This window comes from Balaenoptera borealis (genome assembly GCF_965194805.1).
Source record: "Balaenoptera borealis genome assembly, chromosome: 4".
Taxonomy (NCBI): domain Eukaryota; kingdom Metazoa; phylum Chordata; class Mammalia; order Artiodactyla; family Balaenopteridae; genus Balaenoptera; species Balaenoptera borealis.
The window spans coordinates 137,332,495-137,356,450 of record NC_138861.1 but is presented as its reverse complement, the minus strand read 5'-3'; the positions used below and the strand labels follow the sequence as shown (position 1 = coordinate 137,356,450).

The 23,956-nt window shown below is 35.7% G+C and overlaps 2 protein-coding genes across 13 annotated transcripts in view; one reads left to right on the top strand and one right to left on the bottom strand.

Moving 5' to 3' along the window:
• LOC309627645 (UPF0462 protein C4orf33) overlaps positions 1 to 11,802 on the bottom strand; it is a 94,037-nt gene extending 82,235 nt beyond the window's left edge. For 6 of the 7 annotated variants that reach the window (XR_014243884.1, XR_014243885.1, XR_014243886.1 and 3 more), the window contains exons 1-2: positions 7,059 to 7,268; positions 1,800 to 1,989 (exon numbers count right to left, since the gene is read on the bottom strand). Coding sequence is in view for 1 of the 7 variants with exons in the window: in XM_082389792.1 (XP_082245918.1) it covers positions 1,800 to 1,980 (181 nt within the window). In the remaining 6 variants the exon portion in view is untranslated. Of the gene's footprint in view, positions 1 to 1,799; positions 1,990 to 7,058; positions 7,269 to 11,676 lie in introns of those variants that run through there. The other variant, XM_082389792.1, reaches the window with a different exon arrangement.
• A 437-nt stretch (positions 11,803 to 12,239) lies between these two features.
• The window catches only part of LOC309627643 (sodium channel and clathrin linker 1-like), a 224,099-nt gene continuing 212,382 nt past the window's right edge, over positions 12,240 to 23,956 (top strand). For 5 of the 6 annotated variants that reach the window (XM_082389786.1, XM_082389789.1, XM_082389791.1 and 2 more), the window contains exon 1: positions 12,240 to 12,865. In XM_082389786.1, coding sequence (XP_082245912.1) covers positions 12,832 to 12,865 — 34 coding nt within the window. In that variant the 5' untranslated portion in view covers positions 12,240 to 12,831. The remainder of the gene's footprint in view (positions 12,866 to 23,956) is intronic. The other variant, XM_082389787.1, reaches the window with a different exon arrangement.

The following is a 23,956-nucleotide window of genomic DNA, read 5'->3' as shown; positions in this document are numbered from 1 at the left end:
ATGCCTGTGCCTAGACGCCTGCAAAACAGGCACAAGAATGTTATGGTTGGTTATCTCTGACAGGTGAAATACAGGTGAGTGATTTTTCTTTATAATTTCCTGAAATTTTCTGAGCATGTTTAGTTTAAAAACTGTATAATTATAAAAGTGACACGTTTCTTTTAAATTATTAAAAGAACATAAACATATACGTAAGTAAAAAGTCAAAGTCCTTTTCTTCCCACTTTGCTCTAAAACCTATCAGACTTCTTCTGTCCTTCCATAATCTATTTTACCTGCATAGATTAAAAAAATATATATGGAATCATTTTCTGATTACAACTTGCTTTTTTCACACACACACACACACACACAACTGTACAACATATAGATACCTAATTCTTTTTAATTACTGCATAGTATTCTTCTATAGAATGTTATGATTTATTCACATAATTCTTTATTGATAGACATTTAGGTTGTTTCTAGTTTTCCATGTGTTATTTTTATAATAATAAAATATCTAAGATATAGATATAGCCCCATCAACAACTCAGTCTTATTGTTCCTTTTAAACTCTTTTACCTATGGCAAGGATGGTAGGATGAAGAAGAGATAATAAATGAGAGAAACATTTAGGAGGTGAAACTGACAGGACTTAACAAATAAATCCAAATATGGAGAGTGAGAGAGAAGGATATCTTGGAAAGATCTCACATTTCTACATTTGGTGATTCGATGTATTATAGTGCTACTGATTGAGATTGGGCAATTAGTGAAAGAAGCAAGCTTATGAGAGAAGTGGATGAGTTGAGTTTAGGGCTTGTTGAGTTTGGTGTCTATAGTACCTCCAGTAGATAACTCACATTAGTGTGTACACCAACAGGAAGCTGGTATATACAAGTTCTATAACAATAAAAGACAACGTATGTTTAACATATGATAGATTAACACTGACAAAATCCATACTATACAGATGGTATAGAGAAAGTAGATGTTAGTATGGACTAGAAGAGTCATCGAAGGTTTCTCTGAAGAAATGAAACCTGAATTGGACCTTGAACGATGTGCATTAGAGGCAGGGGGACTAGAATGAGAAAAGGTACATGAGTGAGAATATGCACGAATGAGACTATCAGCCTTTTGGAAGTCAAGAACTTTTCGTTTAATTTGATAGCTTGATTCAGGAGTACCCTGGAAGCTTATGGGAAGGGTTTGAACCTTATCTTAGGGACAGTAATGATTTGTAATCTAGGAAATGGCATCATAAAGATTATTTAAGAAAGATAAGTTTGGTAGCTTAATTAGGATTCATTAGAAGGTGATCATACAGCAAACCTGAAACTGGAATTTCATGGCCGGTCTTTTAGCCCTCACTTAATGTGTGAGATTACTTGCCAGTATAAAATAAAAACTACATTTCATGTTTAAGTTAATGGTGTTTTCATAATAAGTGAAACATCCCAAAGCTTCCATAAAGAAGGTTTATAAGGTTAAAGTGGCAATGTGAAGATACTTAAAAACAAAACAAATGCTGAACTCTTCTTAGAATAGGTAACAGAAGTAAAGGAAGGAAATATAGCAGCAATTTAAAAATCTGGATTTGTAATTGCCATTTTTCACTGTTCTAGTTATATAGTCGAAGTCACATAGGTAACGTGAAAAAGTCAAGAGTGCGAGATTGGTAGGAAATATCAGAAACTGCACATGTCAGTTGCTCAGAAGCACTCACTTCCTTACAGCAAGATAAAATAATAGTTCTATGAGAGGTTATTATAAAAAGACTTATGTCTGCAATAAAATACAGTACTTCCACTTACCTTCATAATCCCACAGTTCATTGAAAGGCTTTCCTGGTTCTCCTAGTGGGGCTGGAGGATCATTGAAAAATGGAGCGCTAACTTCCATCATCACTCCTCTATCACCTGGATTCAGCCTGACAAACACTGGCTCATGCTTCACTGGAAAACCATCCCAAGTGTGTTCAATTTTAAAATCCATTTGAAGACTCTAATGGGACAAAATATTTTTTTAAAAAAACCTCTAACAATTTACAAAAGTTTCCTTTAGAAAGAAATGAAATGAAAATTTCAAAGCCAAATTTCAAAGGCAGGAAGGCAGCAGAGTGACAAGAACAAGGTTCTGAGAGTCAAAAGGCCATTTGTGTTATGGTAAATCACGAACATGGAGTTCTATTATAAAATAGGTAGTTGGATCCTAAAAGCTTTAAGACTTTAAGTCTAGATCCACCTCGAGTTACCTACTAAAGAGTGTATCAAAATAGTTTTTAAGAACTATATTTAAATCCACTGCAAACTGTTCATGTATTTAACAACTTGAAGCACTATGAGTTTATATGCCATCCTTTGTCTTATTGTAAAATGTGCAGATGAATTACTGGATCCCCTGGGAATCAAGATCTTTATAGTAAAATTCAATTTGATTTTTCAAAATCTCTATAAATGAGTGCAAGCATTGCTGTTAACACCTGTTCTTTTGGCTAAAACTCTTTTCTTTTTGGGGTGGGAGTGGAGGGGGCTTCAACCATTTGAAGAATGGCAGAGTTTAGTATTGCCTTCCCTAGTCTCAGGGTATGGTTTTTCTTAGCCTTTTCAATTTTTGATATTTCAAGTGTTAAATGACCATTTGTTCAGTTAATCCCTTTTCTCCAATTGAAATATGGGAACAAAATCTGTTATCATTTAAACTTTGAAATAGACTAAGTACATCTGATGCAAGCAGTATTTGCATTTTAAATGGTTACTCTAAGGATTAAATGGAAGGACATAGTATTATATTAATAAAATTATGTTTTGTTGAATACTATGGATCAAACATTTTATAAACATTATCTCATTTAATTTCACAAAAACTTGTAGAGGAACTATTATTATCCTCATTACAAACAAAGAAACAGACTTGTCCAAGGTCAAATAGCTAATAAATCAAGAAACTGAACCAATGTCAGCCATGCTTTCCCAGATGAAGACATTTCAGGAATCTGCGAACAGATGAAAACCTTATTTTGGGAATGATGGATTCCCCTAAATTATACTAGGTCCTTACGTCTTGTCCAAAAGATAACCTTGATTGTAAATGATGGTATTTCCAGACTAATTTCGCTTATCTGAAGTCACTGAATGCATTTCCTTGCTTCATGTTATTTTTATTGCAAGTAATAAAGTTTTACATTTTGAATAAATTTATTTCTTAACATTGTTTTTCAGGTTTATTGAGGTATAATTGACAAAAATTATATATATTTAAGGTATACAATGTGATGGCTTCATAAAAATATACTTGAATAAATTTATTTCAACAAATATGTATTGAATACCTACTATGTGCCCAGCACTGGGAGATCCAAATACATTAAGTTCTGTGTCACAAACAGAATCCAAGATCTCCAAAAACCTTTTTGTAAAGTATGTAGCTTTTCTCAGTTTTCACTATATGCTAAGAAATTTTAATAACTTCTAAAATTAAAAAATAGTGCTGGTATTGCAACCCATTTGCAACTAACAGCATTTCAGAAGAGGATATGTTCAGCAATTTATATTCTTCATCACTGAAATAAGCTCAGTGAGTGATAAGACTGTATAAACTGATTCTGACTTATGTGGAATTGAGTACTGATTTGCCTGCAATAAAATACCTCAATAATACATTTATTTTCTTTAGTTGAAATATCAAGGCACATTCTCCAAAATAAATATATCACCCTCTACTACAAATTTTGGTACGTAAGTACCCTCTTGCAGCATGTAGGAAGGAATAAGAATAAATCAAGATGTTAGAAATGCTGATTAAATCTGATTTTGGCACCAATATGCTATGCTCCTAACTTAGGGCTTGACAATTCTTGACAACCCTGGGAAAATATAGCTCAGCGACTAGGAAGTTTTGGTTGATTCACTAATTCTCCATGCAACCAGCATATGCACAAAAAAACGCTGCACACATTAAAGGGATCCCTATCCTAATCAGTGGGTTTCCACCACGGAATTTTCAACTCCCAGTTCTTTTAGGCCATCATCTCTGTCTAAATGGAATTAAACCATATGCAGTGATGTGCTCCTAAAAATGGCCTGTCACTTCCATGCACACATGGTGGGTCATGGTCAGAGTATGGCTTCAAATTACTTCAAAATGTAATCTTAACTGGAAGATAAGATGAGATAAATGATAAAAGCAGAGCTACTCTTGTTGGCAGTATAAGGTACTGAAAACCTAAGTCTTTCTACTGGTTCTTTCTGCCTTTTCTCCTAAGATTTCTTTGACTATTGTCTGGAAATTACTGCAAGAAATATCAGCTAGACTTCCACTAGTAGGGAAGAGTGCCATGGCTGACATGCCCAAGGGTAGAATACAATTTTGGCTTTTTGCATAAAATGACCTTAGTTTCTTATCAGAACAACAAATTTATTAATTTGCTTAAAGAACACTCACGTCAATCTAAGCATGCATAATATAACAAAATCAACCTAAAAATTATAGGCCTGCTCACTAGTTTACAATCTAATCTAAAGATAACATGGACCCAGACAGAGACAATTGATTTTCAGCTCCCTGGGGACACTTAGGATTGTGGAGGCTTAACCCCCACTACCTTTCAATTTTCATTGTTTGCACACGTGCTCATATGAAGTAGAGACAATTCGTTTACTAATGTCTTTCACAACCTGGGCCAGTGGGCATCCACGCAGCATTCCATTCCCTGTCACTCTCTATTGCCCATACGCTGCTGTTTTGACTCACAGCACTTACCCTACATGACATATTGTACTTGTTTTATTTTCTCCCCATCCCTAGCTAGAATGCCTGTAAGTAACAGGAACTTATTATTTATTTGTGGAGTGAATAACTGTTCTAGTCTCTGGATCTAAAATTTCATGATTCTAAGATTTTATGCAGGAGAAATCAACTGTTAGTGGTATCACTATCTCTTTCAACACTATATACTAGAACAATGGCAAATAACTAACTAAGATAAGACATCATATCTAGAAATTTCCTTTCAAATTAGTTTATCAAAGGTTTATTAGCTACTCACTTTGTTTCGGGCACCATAGCAGGTGCTGGAGAAATAAAGTGTAAGAAAGTCTATGGGGAGTTGGGGATGATTCTCACGTAGCTAATCAACCAGGACTCATGTCCTAACCGACCAGATCCATTAGCAGTTGGTTCATTTTCCACTCCAATTTAATAAAGTTGGATCCCTACACCAAACTAAGCTTTAAATGAATCAAAGATATAAACATAAAAATCAAACCAAATAAAATCAAGAAAGTAAAAATCGGGAGGTTGTTTTTAAAAGATGATCTTAGAGCAGAAAAAGCCTTTTAAGATATAATCCCAAACCCAGAAGACATAAAAAAAAAAAAAAAACAAAAAACACTGATACATTTGGCTATATAAACATTTTTTAAAAAAAGCAAAAATCTGCCTTCCTCCACCAAAAAAACCCCATTATAAAATCAAAGACAGTTTGGGAAAAAATACCTGCAACTCATAGTTCAGACAAATAACTAAATTCTTTAATGTTTAAAGGGCTCCTAGAAATCAATAATGAAGAGACCATCCCAACAGAAAAATGGGTAAAGATATGAATAGCCAGCTCACAGAAAGAAAATGCAAAATGTTCGGTCTCATTAATAATGATAGAAATGCAAATTAAACAACAATAAATTACTATTTTTCCCTTAGATTGTCAAGAACCAGAAAGTTTGATAAAATGCTGTGATAATGAGGACGCTGAGAAACAATCAATATATTGCTGTTGGGGCATAAGTGGCACAGACTCTGTCAAGTGCAATCCCTCAATATCTATCAAAATAAAAAATGCAAATGACCTCTGACTCAACAATTCTAGTTCTAGGAGTTATTACACCTGTACATATTCAAAATGACATAAGTTATAAAGATATCTACTGTAATATTGTTTAGAATAACAAAATATTGTAAGCAACTTAAATACCTATCAGTAGAGAACTAGTAAATTATGCTATATCTTACAAGGAAATACCACACAGCAGTTAAAAAGTGAGGCAGCTCTATATATACAACTGAAATATATTAGGTGAAAAAAGCAAGATGCAAAAAGTATACGTTTACTTAATAAAAAGGAAGACTATTTGCATATATGCTTGTGAATGCATATACTATCTCAGGAAGCATATACAAGAAACCAGTGTAGCAGTGGTTGCCTCTTTGGAGGGGATTATCTGCCTGAGAAAGCTGAGGAAGCAAGATGTACTTTCAACTGTATCCGTTTTTTTTTTTAATCTAGTTGAATTTTATACTATGATAGACATGCACTTATTCAAAAATAAATTATTAAAAATGTTTTAAAGTCTAATTTTAAGCTGAATCTCTGAAACAGTACAGTGACGACCTCTTCTCTCCCTTACGTTATAAATGCTGAACATTTCTAAAGTCAGAATGAATATTAGGAATATTATTAAATGAATATATTCATTCAAGGTGAACACCATTCTATTATACAATTTTTACGCTGGCTGTGTAAACTTTCTTAAAAAGAATGTTTATTAATCTGTATTTTTTCCACATTTTAACTTCTATTCTTCAAATTATTCTTTCATCAAAAAAAGTCGAAAATAATTATTTTCATGCTTTACTTGTACTATGGGAAGACCTTTAAAAGGAAATGAAGGAAGAGAAAGGAGACGGAACCCCGGAGCATTAAGAGCCCAGAGAGGAAAAAAAAAAAAAAAAAATTCCACAAAGGTTCAAAGAAGGAAGTTATGGAAAATGTGTTTTCTCAACTGAACGTTTTGTGAGGAAAATTTCCAAATCTTCTACTCACGAACTTTTTTTTTCAGTTTTCTACAAAAATGATTTTTTTTCAGTTTGCATCTTCCCCGCCCCCACTCCCCGTCTCCCGCGTCCATTTCCGAGAGAAACGGAGAAAGGAGGAAGTCAGCCCGAAAGTGGGTGGAAACTGTGCCGCCAGGAAAAGCAGCTGAAAAATAAGTTGCAAGAGAAAAAGCCAGCAAGACTAGGAGAAGGTGGGAGGAACGACAGAGTGGAGAAAGCATTGACAAGGAGGGAACACAGACCGGGAGTCTCTTCTCGGGCCGACACTCGCTCGCTCCCTGCGGCCGAGGTCAAAGGACCTGCGGCTCCGCCCCGCTGCCCGCACGCTCTGGGGGAGGGACTTGGCGGACTGAAGCACGGACACCTGTTGAAGGACCGCCGCTGGTCCTTAAAGTCTGAAGACTTAAAAGTCTGAAGACTTTTAATCGTTCCACAGAAGTTTGAGCGGTTTCCTAGAGGAAGAAGGAAGGGTTACTCAGCAATATTTAAAATTGTTGCACAATTTAAAAATCAACTGTAAATCATAAGATTACAATAGAACACGTCCGGCAATAATTCACTTAATGTAACTAAAGGCTAACTGGCTATATAAACAAAAATTGTAAATTATATTACACTAGCTGTAAATAATATTATCCTAGCTGTAAATTATATTATACTACTGGGAGGTATAAACATAGTGGTCAACGTTCTAACATTGGCACCAGACTGCCTGGGTTCAAATCGAAATTCAGGCACTTTCCAACTGTGATCATCAGCAAGTTATTGTAAAAGGGATTTAAAAATAGCAACTACCTTACAAGGTTTTGTGAGGATTAAATGAGTTAATATACATATAAAGTAATTAGAACAGTGCCTAGGGCATAGTAAGTACTTTAAAAAGATTATTATTATTAAAGTATATAGGTTTGCCTAAAGAAAACATTTTCTGTTCAAATCATTAAAATTACCTGTTTCTGAGGTGGTTTTCTTATAGAAAACTAGACTCTCAGACAGGATAGTCTGACCCTTGAGATCATGGAATATGGTTAAGTGCTCTAGAGATATGGTTCTGGTTGCTTCAGTCTTAACTATCCTAGCAGTTTCGGCATCTATCAGCCTATTTTCTTTTTTTAATAGATCTTTATTGGAGTATAATTGCTTCACAGTACTGTGTTAGTTTCTGTTGTACACCAAAGTGAATCAGTCATATGCATACATATGTCCCCATGTCCCCTCCTTCTTGAGCCTCCCTACCATCCTCCTTATCCCATACCTCTAGGTCATCGCAAAGCACGGAGCTGACCTCCCTGTGCTATGCTGCTGCTTCCCACTAGCTAACTATTTTACATTCAGTAGTGTACATATGTCAATGCTACTCTCACTTCACCCCAGCTTCCCCCTCCCACCCCGTGTCCTCAAGTCCATTCTCTTTGTCTACATCTTTATTCCTGCCCTGCAACTAGGTTCATCAGTACCATTTTTTTTTTTAAGATTCCATATATATGTGTTAGCATATGGTATTTGTTTTTCTCTTTCTGACTTACTTCACTCTGTATGACAGACTCTAGGTCCACCCACCTCACTACCAATAACTCAATTTTGTTTCTTTTTATGGCTGAGTAATATTCCATTGTATATATGTGCCACATCTTCTTTATCCATTCAGCTGTCGATGGACATTTCAGTTGGTTCCATGTCCTGTCTTTTGTAAATAGTGCTGCAATGAACATTGTGGTACATGTCTCTTCTTGAATTATGGTTTTCTCAGGGTATATGCCCAGTAGTGAGATTGCTGGGTCATATGGTAGTTCTATTTTTACTTTTTTAAGGAACCTCCATATTGTTTTCCATAGTGGTTGTGTCAATTTACATTCCCACCAACAGTGCAGGAGGGTTCCCTTTTCGCCACACCCTTTTCAGCATTTATTATTTCTAGATTTTTTGATAATGGCCATTCTGACCGGCATGAGATGAGACCTCATTGTACTTTTGTTTTGCATTTCTCTAATAGTTAGTGATGTTGAGCATCTTTTCATGTCCTCTTGGCCATCTGTATGTCTTCCTTGGTGAAATGTCCATTTAGGTTTTCTGGCCATTTCTTAATTGGATTGTTTGTTTTTTTGATATTGAGCTCCATGTGCTGTTTGTATATTTTGGAGATTAATCCTTTGTCTGTTGTTCCATTTGCAAATATTTTCTCCCATTCTGAGGGTTGGTTTTTTGTCTTATTTATGGTTTCCTTTGCTGTGCAAAAGCTTTTAAGTTTAATTAAGTCCCATTTGTTTATTTTTGTTTTTATTTCCATTACTCTAGGAGGTGGGTCAAAAAAGATCTTGCTGTGGTTTATGTCAAAGAGTGTTTCTCCTATGTTTTCCTCTAAGAGTTTTATAGTGTCTGGTCTTACATTTAGGTCTTTAATCCATGTGGAGTTTATTTTTGTGTATGGTGTTAGGCAGTGTCTTCATTCTTTTACATGTAGCTGTCCAGTTTTCCCAGCACCACTTAGCCTATTTTCTTAGTGTCTCTTTCACCCAAGGCAATGTGAAATTATTGTTTCTTTATAGGATAATAAATTAATAACTAAATCATGTATAAAGTTTTAAACTTCTCACAAAAAGGTAATAATTTACAGAATTACAATGCTTCCAAATAGAATTGCTCTGTATCCTAGTTGCTGAGAGTTACCAAAACTTTAATAGGATCTGTGGGTTTAATTCAGCAAGGAGTCACTACACCTGAGCGTCACAGCTACTCTGAGAAGAGCATGCATATTCTACACGTTTAAGTAAAGTCACTGTAATTTTCTCCCAGTCTGCAAGAGCAGATATTACACTGGGGTGTTGCCATTATTCAGGTATTTTCAGTTAAAATATTAAGCTAAGCCATATGAAATTTTGGAAAAAATCAACAATTTCACATGGTTCAGCCTAAATATATTCTGCTTATAACATACTTTAAAAAACTTTCTTGGGGGAAAAACAACTTTTGTGTTTGTTTTAACAGAATGATTATTTTTGTTTTATAAAAATCACTTTTGGTGGGAGAGGGAAATGGGGAGTTGTTGTTCCATAGGTACAGAGTTTCAGTCATGCAAGATGAAACCGTTCTAGAGATCTGCTGTACAGCAATGTGCATAGAGTTAACAACATTGTGCTTGACACTTTAAAAATTAACAGTACATTTCATGTTATGTGTTTTTTACTACAATAATTATAATAATAAAAAAGACAAGTTTAAAAAGAGAGATTGAATTTCTAGGCCATCCTTTTCTTGGTTGGTCAAAGAAACATAATTTTTAAGAGTTTTTTAAAAATCACTTTTTATGGCATTTAATAATATCAGCCAAGGTTGAAAAGAAGTTCTGATCCTAGCTTAAACTTCCAACTTTGTATTCTTCATGATGCTTTCCCCACAGTACTTGGTACTCAATGTCAATTTACTGCATAAATTAGTATTAGTGAAATCTATTAATTTTTAGGGCTTTCCTTATTGCAGAAATATATCAATATAAAAAACATGAACTAGTGACTAGATAATGGTTAAACACATACTAAGTACTTTTCTCTCCTTCTCATTCCTTGTACTCAATTACAGTAATAGATACTTCCTATGCACACGCATGCTTTAAATTAATTCCTTCATCAGATACTTATTGAGTGCTCATTGTGTTCCAGGTACTATGATGGAGCCTGGAGTCAAACTACAAAACAATATGATAGACACCGCAGGAAGAAGCACGAAGTAAGTACAAAGGAAGCACCTACCTTGGGGTAAGTGGGTAGAGAACAGAAGGGAAGCTTTAAGACGTAAGAACACTAGAGCAGATAAAGATAAGTGAAATCATAGCAACTTTGTTTCTTACAGATGAAAATTATTTTGAAAGTACTTCATTAAAATTCAACCAGTAAAAATCTTGTAACCAAAAAAAAAAAAAAGCCACCAACAAACAAACAAACCACCACACCTCAAAACTCAAAAACTATATAGTTTGTATTGACCTTGACCATCTAGCCAAATAATTCAAGTACAGAGATAAAAACTCCAATTTCGGATATTTAATTTTTGCAGTGTGAAGACCACCTCATCATTTACATCCAGAAAGTACTGTTTGCTTTCACCCATACTAATATCAACTTCTAGGGTAAATGTAGAGTTAAGCTTATGACTACTTGTTTGGTGCCAAGTTAAATCACCCTATGACAGTATGCAAGGTTCAAATGTAGGGGAAGATACAACAAGTCGTTGGGGAGTCAGAGAGACATTCCTGAAGAAAAAGCCACACACTGACTTCGAAAAAGAGTTGGAGTTTGCACTTTCAATTTTTCCTTCCAACAAGTTTTTGTGTTAACTTCATGGCCACTAAAAACCAGATCAAGTTCAATCTTCACTAACTCAAAGCTAAATTAAAATTTTTATAGTTATTAGATGTGCCTCCATATGTAACAACCAGTCTTTAGGGGAAGGACCATCTCATTCTCTTAATAGTGAGTATGGAGAAAACCCGTAACAGGAGTTCGAATACCTAACTGGATACAGCTGGACGCATTTAAAAAATTTCTTAATACATTCTGCTAACATTACTTTGTTTATATAACAGTATGAGTACAAGACAACAAAAACTTCTTAAACTGTTAAAAAGAAAGCTAAATCGACTACTTCTATGACATGTCTATTTAGAAACCTTACCTCAACCCATAAAAACACATATTTGATTAAAAAGCACTAAAACTGGTGGCTGGCTTCAAGTTAACGTTTTGATTGCTGGGATTGAAATTTCCTCTAATGTTAACTTTTAAAAATAATGATGAGCTTTAAATCCAGACATAATCATTTTATAAAGATGGGGATTGTAATCGGTATACAAATGTAAAGTTTTACCTCATTATTTCTTGCAAAAAATGTGAATTTGTCTTTCCTTCTTTTTTTGAGGAATCAAAGTTATCTCTAAAGAAATAACTGCTGAATTTGCAGGATCTTTGGAGTACTTCTAACTACATGTCTTATTGCCACGCGGTTAACTATTTAAACAACAGCTGTGTCCTTTCTCCAAAGACCCACGTACTTAGTTTCTGGGGATTACCAAATTCATACCCAGAATCCTCCAGCTTTGGAGGCAGACTCTGAAGACGCCAGTCTGGGTTCAGACCGCAGACGCAGAAACCTACGTGCTTTCCAACCATCCGCTTTGGCCAGCGAGTTCTCCCAGTCCGGAAGTGTTAGGTAACAAAGATACGGGGGCATTTAAAATATGTAGTTAATGCCCTACCTATGTTTACATTTTGGGGGTTTTCTTTTTTAAAAAGGAATAAAAGAAAAAAACAAACAATAAACAAAAAACAAAAAAAACCGCTGGGCTCAGCCATCCTAGGACACAGGCCCACCAGCTCGTCCGCCGCCACACAGGTGGCTCAGCCGGCTGTCATCCAGGTTTCCACAGCTCCGCCCATCGCTCGACAGACAACCAATAGCGTGAGAGAACTCCAGGAAGCGCGATGACGTAAACGCCGACGCCCGCGTGATGACGCAGGCGGCGTCACCGTCTCCAAGGAGCGGTCTGGGGCACCGGTTTCAAAGTCGCAGGGCGGGCCGAGTGGACTTCCGCTGCTTGCCCCGGGCTTCTCGGCAGTCCTGCGGTCGCTCCCCGCTCCGCCAAGGACGCCGCCACCCGGCTGCCCGCCAGCTCTCTCGGCGCTCTCCTGAGTGGCCCAACACGACCCCGAGTGACCCGCGGGACGCCTGTACATCCCTTGTCCCACCTGGCTGGGATTCGGGTGAACGTGGAAGAGAATTCACTTGGCGGGTCCCCAGCAAACCTGAAATCTTGTGTCTCGCTTGAGCGAGGGACTCGGCTGGGACTCGGGAGAAGGAGGTGCGGCGGGGCTGTTGACGCCACGTGAGTAGGTTGCTGATTACACCGCTCAAGTGGTAGACAACCTCCGAAGCGTTGCTTTAGATTTGTTTTCCCGCACGGCGAGCTTTGTGTCTTTTTAAGAAAAGTAAAGGTGGTGAAAGCGTCAAACAAATTGTATCTGAATGGCCACAGAAATCGACTTTCTGCGAGATCAGAGTAAGCTCCACATTCCTTTATCGAGAATTCTTATATGTAATGTTTAATGTCGTCATCGTTGACTAGTATTTTCTGAACGCCTGTTGGGTGCATGGAAATTTGTAAAAACTTAAAAGAAGATAGCTGCAGAAAAAGCTTGATGGTATATATGAGGATATGTATACATTTCAGCAGAACCGTTTAGTAAATACTGATAGGTTCCTTAAGCTTATGTGGGACTCTGCTACATGCGTGTTTGTTATGCTCCTCGCATGCTCTGGAGAAATTAGAGGGCTAATGGCCAGGAAGAGTTTCCAAGTCTGCAGTTAGAACCTAGAGACACAGCTGTGGCCATTTGTTCAAAAGATGTTCATTGAGCTCCTCCTGTTTTCTATTATGTACCAGGCGCTATACCAGCATAGCTACTACAAAGATGAGGAGGACTGTTCTACCCTCAAGAATTTAATTTGAGGAGAGAAGTATATAAATTCCATAAATACACTGAAGTGGCAGCAACTGCCAACTCTTTTTCCTCAGTTTCCTCACAGGGTTGTTCAAATGATTAAATGACCGTTAAAATATGTATAGGATTTAGAATAGTATCTGACATAGTGCTAAACAAATATTAACTATTACACGGTTATAATTTACTGTGGTCAAGGAAGGTGCCATTTGGGCTGAAACTTGAAGCACTAATATAAATTTACTAGACAAAGAACTGTGTAGTCGAGTAGAACAATATTTACAACATTGAAGGGATTAGGAATATGCTTTGTTAGAAACTTTTAAGAAGGTTGGTTTGAATGGAATATGATGTATATAGGGAAATGGCAAATGGAGCTGAAAGGAAAGAATTTGGCTAGATAGTGAAGGACCTTGTCTGCTGTGTGTTCAGGAGTTTGGACCATTGCACAGGTTATAGGAATCACTGAAAGGAATTCAGTTGAGTGTAACCCGATCAGATTGTGATTTATTTGAAAAGCCCAGTTGGCTGTTATGAGGAACATGCATTATAGCAGAGTGCAGTTAGGCAATTGTTGTCATTATCCAGGTAAGAAGTGAACTAAGATAGGTTCAGTGAGATTGGAGATGAAGGGATTTGGAAGAAAGAGGTACAGGGCAACTCAGGTTTTTGGCTTGCTTGAGCAATGGAGAAAGTAGGAAAAAAGTGGTACATTCCACTTTGGAAGCATCATAGACCAGTGGTTGAGAACTCAGCCTCTGGATTCAGTCTGTCTGGGCTCATATTTTAGCTCTCTTTCTAGGTCTTTGACCTTGGGCAAGTTACTTAGCTTCTCTATTCCTCAATTTTTTCATTTGTAAAATGGGTATAATAGCACAATAACCCTCATGGGGTTGTTGTGAGGATTAAATGAGATGATGCAAATAAAGCACTTAGCATGGTGTCTAGCACATTTTAAGTGCACAGTTTATATTATCTAAAATCATTAATGACATTATAATGATACTATAACATTAGCATTATTTCTTAGGTTTGAAGCGGGAATATCCCTTATCCCATAAGGAGGACCAGCTGGCTACCATCTGAGTGGTGTGGGACAAGAATTGGTGTTGAGTAGTTTGGTTGGGGTGGGGAGAGTTCCTGAGGCACTCATAAACTATGAGTTTTAGAGGAATTCACCAGCCACAATTCTTAAATAAAACTGAAGTCCAAATACCAGAGAGAACGATAGAAGCATAGTAAATTATTTCTTGAAAAGTGAGTTCACCAGAAGACAAGGGCGTGGAAGAAGGGAATCCTCAGACAGAGGGAGCAGAAGAAGCGGTGGCTTGAAATAACTGCTTATTCAGGAAATTGGAGCATGGAATGGTAGGGCTTGCATGAAGAGATGAGAATGAGTGTTAGACGTCTATGAACCTCCCCTTTTTTCCTTTAACTGGACCTCACATGCCAGGTATAGCAGGTGGGTGACCCCATTAGTTGACCAGCTGAACACCAGTTCAGGTAAATGTAGAAAGCTCGCCCTTCTCCCACTTACCTCTGACCTTCTCTTCATTGCCTTCTGTTGATTTTGGGCCTCCTTTCATTTGTCCTAGCATATTTGCAGTACACCATCCTTCTACCTCCATCTGAGAAGGGAGACCTGATAGTCCTTAGGGACCTGTTCAAAGAGGGACTTGTATATTCTTGCCTCCTTTATCAAAGATAAGGTGACCATATGTGCGTCGGTTTATCTCTTGGCTTTCTATCCTGTTCCATTGATCTATATTTCTGTTTTTGTGCCAGTACCATACTGTCTTGATTACTGTAGCTTTGCAGTATAGTCTGAAGTCAAGGAGCCTGATTCCTCCAGCTCCGTTTTTCTTTCTCAAGATTGCTTTTGCTATTTGGGGTCTTTTGTGTTTCCATACAAATTGTGAAACTTTTTGTTCTAGTTCTGTGAAAAATGCCAGTGATAGTTTCACAGGGATTGCATTGAATCTGTAGATTGCTTTGGGTAGTATAGTCATTTTCACAATGTTGATTCTTCCAATCCAAGGACATGGTATATCTCTCCATCTATTTGTAGCATCTTTAATTTCTTTCATCAGTGTCTTATAATTTTCTGCATACAGGTCTTTTGTCTCCTTAGGTAGGTTTATTCCTAGATATTTTATTCTTTTTGTTGCAGTGGTAAATGGGAGTGTTTTCTTAATTTCACTTTCAGATTTTTCATCATTAGTGTATAGGAATGCTGGAAATTTCTGTGCATTAATTTTGTATCCTGCTACTTTACCAAATTCATTGATTAGCTCTAGGAGTTTTCTGGTAGCATCTTTAGGATTCTCTATGTATAGTATCATGTCATCTGCAAACAGTGACAGCTTTACTTCTTCTTTTCCGACTTGGATTCCTTTTATTTCTTTGTCTTCTCTGATTGCTGTGGCTAACACTTCCAAAACTATGTTGAATAATAGTGGTGAGAGTGGGCAACCTTCTCTTGTTCCTGATCTTAGTGGAAATGGTTTCAGTTTTTCACCATTGAGGGCGATGTTGGCTGTGGGTTTGTCATATATGGCCTTTATTATGTTGAGGAAAGTCCCCTCTATGCCTACTTTCTGGAGGGTTTTAATCATAAATGGGTGTTGAATTTTGTCAAAAGCTTTCTCTGCATCTATTGAGATGATCATATGGTTTTTCTCCTTCAATTTATTAATATGGTGTATCACATTGATTTGCGTATACTGAAGAATCCTTGCATTTCTGGGATAAAGCCCACTTGATCATGGTGCATAATCCTTTTAATGTGCTGTTGGATTCTGTTTGCTAGTATTTTGTTGAGGATTTTTGCATCTATATTCATCAGTGATATTGGTCTGTAATTTTCTTTCTTTGTACTATCTTTGTCTGGTTTTGGTATCAGGGTGATGGTGGCCTCATAGAATGAGTTTGGGAGTGTTCCTCTCTCTGCTATGTTTTGTAAGAGTTTGAGAAGGATAGGTGTTAGCTCTTCTCTAAATGTTTGATAGAATTCACCTGTGAAGCCATCTGGTCCTGGGCTTTTGTTTGTTGGAAGATTTTTAATCACAGTCTCAATTTCAGTGCTTGTGTTTGGTCTGTTTACATTTTCTATTTCTTCCTGATTCAGTCTCGGAAGGTTGTGCATTTCTAAGAATTTGTCCATTTCTTCCAGGTTGTCCATTTTATTGGCATACTGTTGCTTGTAGTAATCTCTCATGATCCTTTGTATTTCTGTAAGTGGTGCTGGGAAAACTGGACAGGTACATGTAAAAGTATGAAATTAGAACACTCCCTAACACCATACACAAAAATAAACTCAAAATGGATTAAAGACCTAAATGTAAGGCCAGATACTATCAAACTCCTAGAGGAAACCTTAGGCAGAACACTCTATGACATACATCACAGCAAGATCCTTTTTGACCCACCTCCTAGAAAAATGGAAATAAAAACAAAAATAAACAAATGGGACCTAATGAAACTTAAAAGCTTTTGCACAGCAAAGGAAACCATAAACAAGACAAAAAGACAACCCTCAGAATGGGAGAAAATATTTGCAAACAAAGCAACTGACAAAGGATTAATCTCCAAAATTTACAAGCAGCTCATGCAGCTCAATATAAAAAAAACAAACAACCCAATCCAAAAATGGGCAGAAGACCTAAATAGACATTTCTCCAAAGAAGATATACAGATTGCCAACAGACACATGAAAGAATGCTCAACATCATTAATCATTAGAGAAATGCAAATCAAAACTACAATGAGATATCATGTCACACTGGTCAGAATGGCCATCATCAAAAAATCTACAAAGAATAAATGCTGGAGAGGGTGTGGAGAAAAGGGAACCCTCTTGCACTGTTGGTGGGAATGTAAATTGGTACAGCCACTATGGAGAACAGTATGGAGGTTCCTTAAAAAATTAAAAATAGAGCTACCATATGACCCAGCAATCCCACTACTGGGCATATAGCCTGAGAAAACCATAGTTCAAAAAGAGTCATGTACCAAAATGTTCATTGCAGCTCTATTTACAATAGCCAGGACATGGAAGCAAGCTAAGTGTCCATCAACAGATGAATGGATAAAGAAGATGTGGCACATATATACAATGGAATATTACTCAGCCATAAAAAGAAACGAAGTTGAGTTATTTGTAGTGAGGTGGATGGACCTAGAGTCTGTCATACAGAGTGAAATAAGTCAGGAAGAGAAAAACAAATACCGTATGCTAACACATATATATGGAATCTAAAGAAAAAAAAAAAAAAGGTCATGAAGAACCTAGGGGCAAGACGGGAATGAAGACAAAGACCTACTAGAGAATGGACTTGAGGTTATGGGGAGGGGTAAGGGTAAGATGTGACAAAGTGAGAGAGTGGCATGTACATATATACACTACCAAAAGTAAAATAGATAGCTAGTGGGAAGCAGCCGCATAGCACAGTGAGATCACCTCTGTGCTTTGTGACCACCTAGAGGGGTGGGATAGGGAGGGTGGGAGGGAGGGAGATGCATGAGGGAAGAGATATGGGAACATATGTATATGTATAGCTGATTCACTTTGTTATAAAGCAGAAACTAACATACCATTGTAAAGCAATTGTACTTCAGTAAAGATGTTAAAAAAAAAAAGTAATTGTGTTTCCTCTGCCAAAAAAAAAAAAAAAAAGAGGGACTTTTATATCAAACTATGGAGTGAAGAATTCGTTCTTGTAGTGGGTGTTATAACCAGTAGGGATGGATTCTTTTTTTTTTTCTTTCTTTTCATTCTCTTAAGAGTGTCTTTCACACAGAAGTTTTTAATTTTGATGAAGTTCAGTTCATCAATTTGTTCTTTTATGGATGTGTCATATCTAAGAAATCTTTGCCTTACTCAGGGCTGCAAAGATTATCTTCTATGTGGTCTTCTAGAAGTTTTGTAGTTTTAGGTTTTACATTCAAATCTATGAAACATTTTGAGTTAAATTTTGTACAAGGTGTAAGGTAAGGGTCAAGGTTCACTTTTTTTGTATATGGATGCCCAATTAAAAAGACTATCCTTTCTCCATTAAATTACCTTTGCATCTTTGTTAAAAATCAGTTGTATATATTTGTGTAGATCCATTTCTGTTCTATTCTGTTGATTATCTGGAAACCAGTATCCTACTTTCTTGATTATTACAGTTTTATAGTAAGTCAGATAATGTTGGCCTTTCAGATTTGTTCTTTTTCACAGTGTTTTGACTATCATAGGTCCTTTGCACTTCCATATACATTTGAGAATCAGCTTGTCAATTTCTACAAAAAAAGGTGCTGGGATTTTGATAGGCATTGTATTGACTTTCTTGATCAATTTGTGTAGAATTCATTGAATGATATTGAGTCCTCTGACAAATGAAAAAATATATCTCTCAATTGATATAGCTCTTCTTTAATTTTTTCTTAGTAATATTTTATAATTTTTAGTATATAGGTTTTGCACATATTTTGTCAGATTTATCCCTATGTATTGCTGTTTTTGATACTGTTGTAAATGGTATTATTCTTTTACTTTCAATTTCTGAATTATCATTGCTAGTATATAGAAATACTTTTTGTGCGTATGTGTGTGTGTATGTGTATTTTACCCTACCATCTTTCAAAGCTCACTTATTCTAGTAGGTTTTATATAGAGTCCATCAAATTTTCTACATTGACAATCTTTTCATCTGTAAATGAAGACGGTTTTACTTCTTCCTTTCCAGTTTGGATTCCTTTCATTTCATTTTCTTGCTTTATTGCACTGGCTAGAACCTTGAGTACATTGTTGAACAGAAGTGGTTGGAGTGGACATCCTTGTGTTGTTGCTGATTTTAGGGAGAAAGCATCTGTTTTTCAAAATTAAATATGATACTAGCTGTAGTTTTTTCATAGATGTTCTTATTAGGTTGAGGATGTTCATTTCTATTCCCAGTTTTCTGAGAGTTTTTATCAGAATGAGTGTTGGATTATTTTTCCAAATGCTTTTTCTGCATTTATTGAGATGATCAGATGTTTTTTCCATTTTTAGTTTTTTAATAGGGTGATTTATATAAATTACTTTTCAATGTTAAACCTGCCTTTTTGAGATAAACTCTTCTTGGTCCTAATGTATTATCTTTTTAATATATTGTTGAATTTGATTATCTAAAAAGTTTATTTAAAATCTTAACATCTGTGTACATAACACCTTTTTTAAAAAAAATTTTTTTGGCCACGCCACGGCATGTGGGCTCTTAGTTCCCCAACCGGGGATCAAACCTGGGCCCCCTGCCTTGGGAGCGCAGAGTCTTACCCACTGGATCACCAGGGAAGTCCCATGAAGCCTTTAAAAAAAAAAAAATTTTCTAATGTCTTTGTCTGGTTTTGGTATCAAGTAATGCTGGCCTCAGAATTACTTGGAAAATATTTTGTCCTCTTCAGTTTTCTGGAAGATGTTTGTGTAGAATTGGTATTATTTCTTCCTTAAATGTTTGGTAGAATTTACCAGTGAAGCCAACTGGATCTAGAGCTTTCTTTGTAGGAAGATTTTAAACTGTAAATTCAACTTATTTAATAAAGAGTTAGTACTCTTTTGTTTATGCGAGACAGACCCTTCACAGATCTTATATATGTGGAGTTCTTTCTCTGTACAGCTTTCTCTCCTATTGTTTGTCCTGCCAACTCTAGTTTACTTGGTTTCCACTGAGTCTCAGCTTCATCTCCTTAGCTCAAATGATTTGCTGATCTCTGCCTGCATTTTCCCTCCTTGTTCTGTGGCCAAAAATGTTGCTCAACTCAGTAAGCTGGGACAATCACAGGGCTTACTTCATTTGTTTTGTGTCTGTCATTATCAGTGTCTGATGTGTGTTTGCCTGGCAAACCATTTTTTCATTTGTTTGTTTTTTTTTGGTGTGTCAGGTGGGAAAGTGGACCATTTTACTTTATCTTGAGCATAAGCAGAAGTCCTATTCAATTAGCCCTACTTTTGAAATCTTAAACACAAATATCTTACTCCCACTATAACTGTTCTTTGACCTCATTGAGACCTCTATTCTTTGAGCCCTTCATTTTCTTCCATTTCCTTAACTCCTTCCCAGCTTGTTTTTACTACCTTCTTACATAGGCTGTAACAGTTTCCCGTTGGTTCATCTGTTCTCTTGTAAGTAATCTTAATGTGATTATGCCCCTGCTTTTCTAGCACATGCCTGGTAACACCTTATCCTGAGTTTGATTTTACAGTTCTCATACCCAGCTGTTCAAGAACCATAGATAAAAACCTCCTGGATAAGTGCCACCACAGTTTCAAGGTTACCTCATAACTAATAAGTAATTGGGCTGGGATTTGAACCCAGGCAGTCTAGTTTGAACCCAGTGTCTGTCTTCTTTACTACCCAGCAAAGACACTTGCATGAAAGAAAAATTATAGACCTATTTTACTTATGCACACAGAAACTAAAATCCTAAATAAAATATTAATAAATTGAATCCATCAATGAATATAAGTTCATGTGTGTGTGTGTGTGTGTGTGCGTAGATATATAATATACATACAGTCATCTTCATACTGGATTCATCCCACCAATGGAAGGGTAGTTAGCATTAGAAAATTATTCAGTACATAAGAGAAGACCTAGATTAATGGAGCAACATATCAAATTTATGGATTAGAGCACTCAATATAGTAAACATGTCAATTTCCCCACAAATTAATGGGTAGATTCAATGAAATCCCAAACCTAGATTTGACAACATGGTTCTAAAATCTATGTTGATGAGCTAGGAGTAGCCAAAAGAGTTTTAAAGAGCATCAAGGTGGGAAATTTTATTTTACCAGCTATTAAGACTGATTATAAATATCCAATTATTAAATCAATATTATATTGGCAGATAGATAAATACACAGATCAGTTAGCACAGAAACAAACACATACATCTGCAGACATTTGTTATCTGAAAGAACAGGCAACACAAATCAGTGGGCAAAGATAGGCTGTTCAACAAATAGTGCTACGATAATTGGGTATCCAAATGGGAAAGAAAAAATAATAAAGATATCTTTCTCACACCATATAGAAAAATTATCTCCAGATTGATTGAAGGAATAAATTCTCTTTAAACTTTCAGAAAAAAATTTAAGAGGGTGTCTTTTTGATCTCAGGATCATAGAAGATTTCTTAAAGAGACAAACATTTTTGACTGAAAGGAAAATATATATGAATAGACAACATCAGAAATAAAAACTTGGATATCACAAGAAACATCATCAATATAATGACTAGCCCAGCCACAAGAAAGGAGAATATATTTATAATAAATATAATGAAGAGTCGATTACCATTCACAATTTTAAAAGTTTTCACAAATAAAAATACATTCACACTAATAGAAAAATGGTAAAGAATATGATAGGTCATTTACAAAAAATAAAACCTGAAGAGCTACTAAAAATATGAAAATGTCAATCTCATCAGTAATCCAGAAAATGCAAATTAAACAATGAGATAAGTGCTTGTTCAATGACGGAAATGGTAGATTTAAGTTATAGTAAAATTTCCTCCAGATTAAAGTCAGTCTATGAAGATTGTTTTCTCTCATTAATACACAATTGACTTCTTAACCTATTTTATTTACTGAGGCATCAGATTTAGTGTTTTTTCTTATTTAAAACCCTATCAGGAAAAAAAAGAAGTAGTTTGTATTGGAATTATTATATCCCTGGCCTTATCTCCAACCTCCTTTTGAGACAGTGAGAGAAGAGTAATAAGCAGAAACTAGATCCTAATTTTAGTGCTATGTGTCAGGAAACTCTCTTAGAAGTTCTGAGGGTAACAATAAAAAAAGGGATAATTCCTTTTAAACTCAAAGTTAAAAATGATTTAAATTATTAATACTTTATAATTACTTATTCCTTTATCAGAATCACATATATGTCATATTTCTCCACCAAATTATGTATGCTTTCAAGGAAGAAACTGTTATCTGAAGTTAACAGTGTAGAATGTATACATTTTGTGTGTGTAATTTTATATTTTTTAATTTATTTGTATATATAGTTAATATATATGTGCATATATATGTATATTTGCTAATGTGTAACATGCAGAAAATAGAGAAAACAAATATAAAGCTAAGAGAATTATTACAAAGCTCAAAACTCATATAATCATAACCCAGGTCAAAAAATAGACCATTGCTAGCACCCCAGAAGCCCTCTTGTGATCATACCCATGTCCTCCACCCCAAAGATAATCAAAGATAACTAATATCTTTAATTTTACACTGTAAAAATTGTTTTGCCTGTGTTTGAAATTTATATAAATGGAATCATAAACCATGCGTCCTTCTGTGTTTGGCTTCTTTTATTTAATATTATGTTTTTGAGATTTATTCATACTCTTGCATGTAGATGTAGTATGTTCATTTTCATTGCTATAGAATATTCTAGTTTATAAATTTATCACTTTTATCTATTCTTCTTTTGATAGATACTTGCAGTTGTTTCCAGTTTGGGGGCCATTGAGAATAATGCTGTTACCAACATTTTTTGTCATGGCCCTTGGAACTCAAGTGCACACATTTTGGTTGGGTATATTCCTAGGAATTATATGTGTGTTTAAAATTCTACTAATTTACACTCCCACCAGCAGTGTATGGGAGTTTTCTTTATTCCACGTTGTCACCAGCATTTGTCTTTTAGTCTTAGCTCTTTATTTTATCGTAATTTTAATTTGTATTTTCCTGATGTCTAATGAGGTTGACAACTTTTCTATGTTCGTTGGGCACCTGGGTAACCTTTTTGTGAAATACTAATTACGTCTTTTTACCACTTTGTTTATAAGATTGCCTGCCTTTTAACTGATAGAAGTTCTTTGTACATTCTAGAAATAAGCCCTTTGTCAGTTATAGGTGTTGGAAATACCTTCTCCATATTTGTGGCTTGCATTTTTACTCTCTTAACAGTCTCTTTTTGATGAACAGAAGTTCTTAATTTTAATGTAGTCCAGTTTGTCAGTTTTTCTTTTATGATTAGTGCTATTTGTGTTTTGATTAAAAAAAATCTTTCCCTATCCTAAGGCTATAAAGACATTCTTTTTGTTCTCTTTTAGAATTTATTGTTTTGGCATTCACAGTTAGATATTCATTTCACATAAAATTGATTTTTATGGGTGACGTTTTGTTCTTTTCCATGAGTGTATCCAGCTGACCTAGAACCACTTACAAAAAGATTGTCCTTCTCCCCTCACTGCTCTGGAGTGCCCCTTTGATCCCAATTCAAGTGCTCATATATACATGGGTATACTTCTGGATCCTGGATCCTCTTCCATTGGTCAATTTTGTTTATCCTTATATGACTGTCACACAGTCTAAATGCCTATAGTTTTATAATAAATCTTGATATCTGGTAGAACAAGTCCCCCCGCCCCGATTTTTCTTTCGCAAAATATTAGCTATTCTTGTTGCATTTCCACCTATATTTTATTTTATTTTTTATTTTAGTTTTATGGGTAGGGCATCTCATTGTTATTTTTTTAAATAGATCTTTATTGGAGTATAATTGCTTCACAACACTGTGTTAGTTTCTGTTGCACACCAAAGTGAATCAGCCATATGTATACATATGTCCCTATATTTCATTGTTATTTTAATTTGCTTTTCCCCAATGC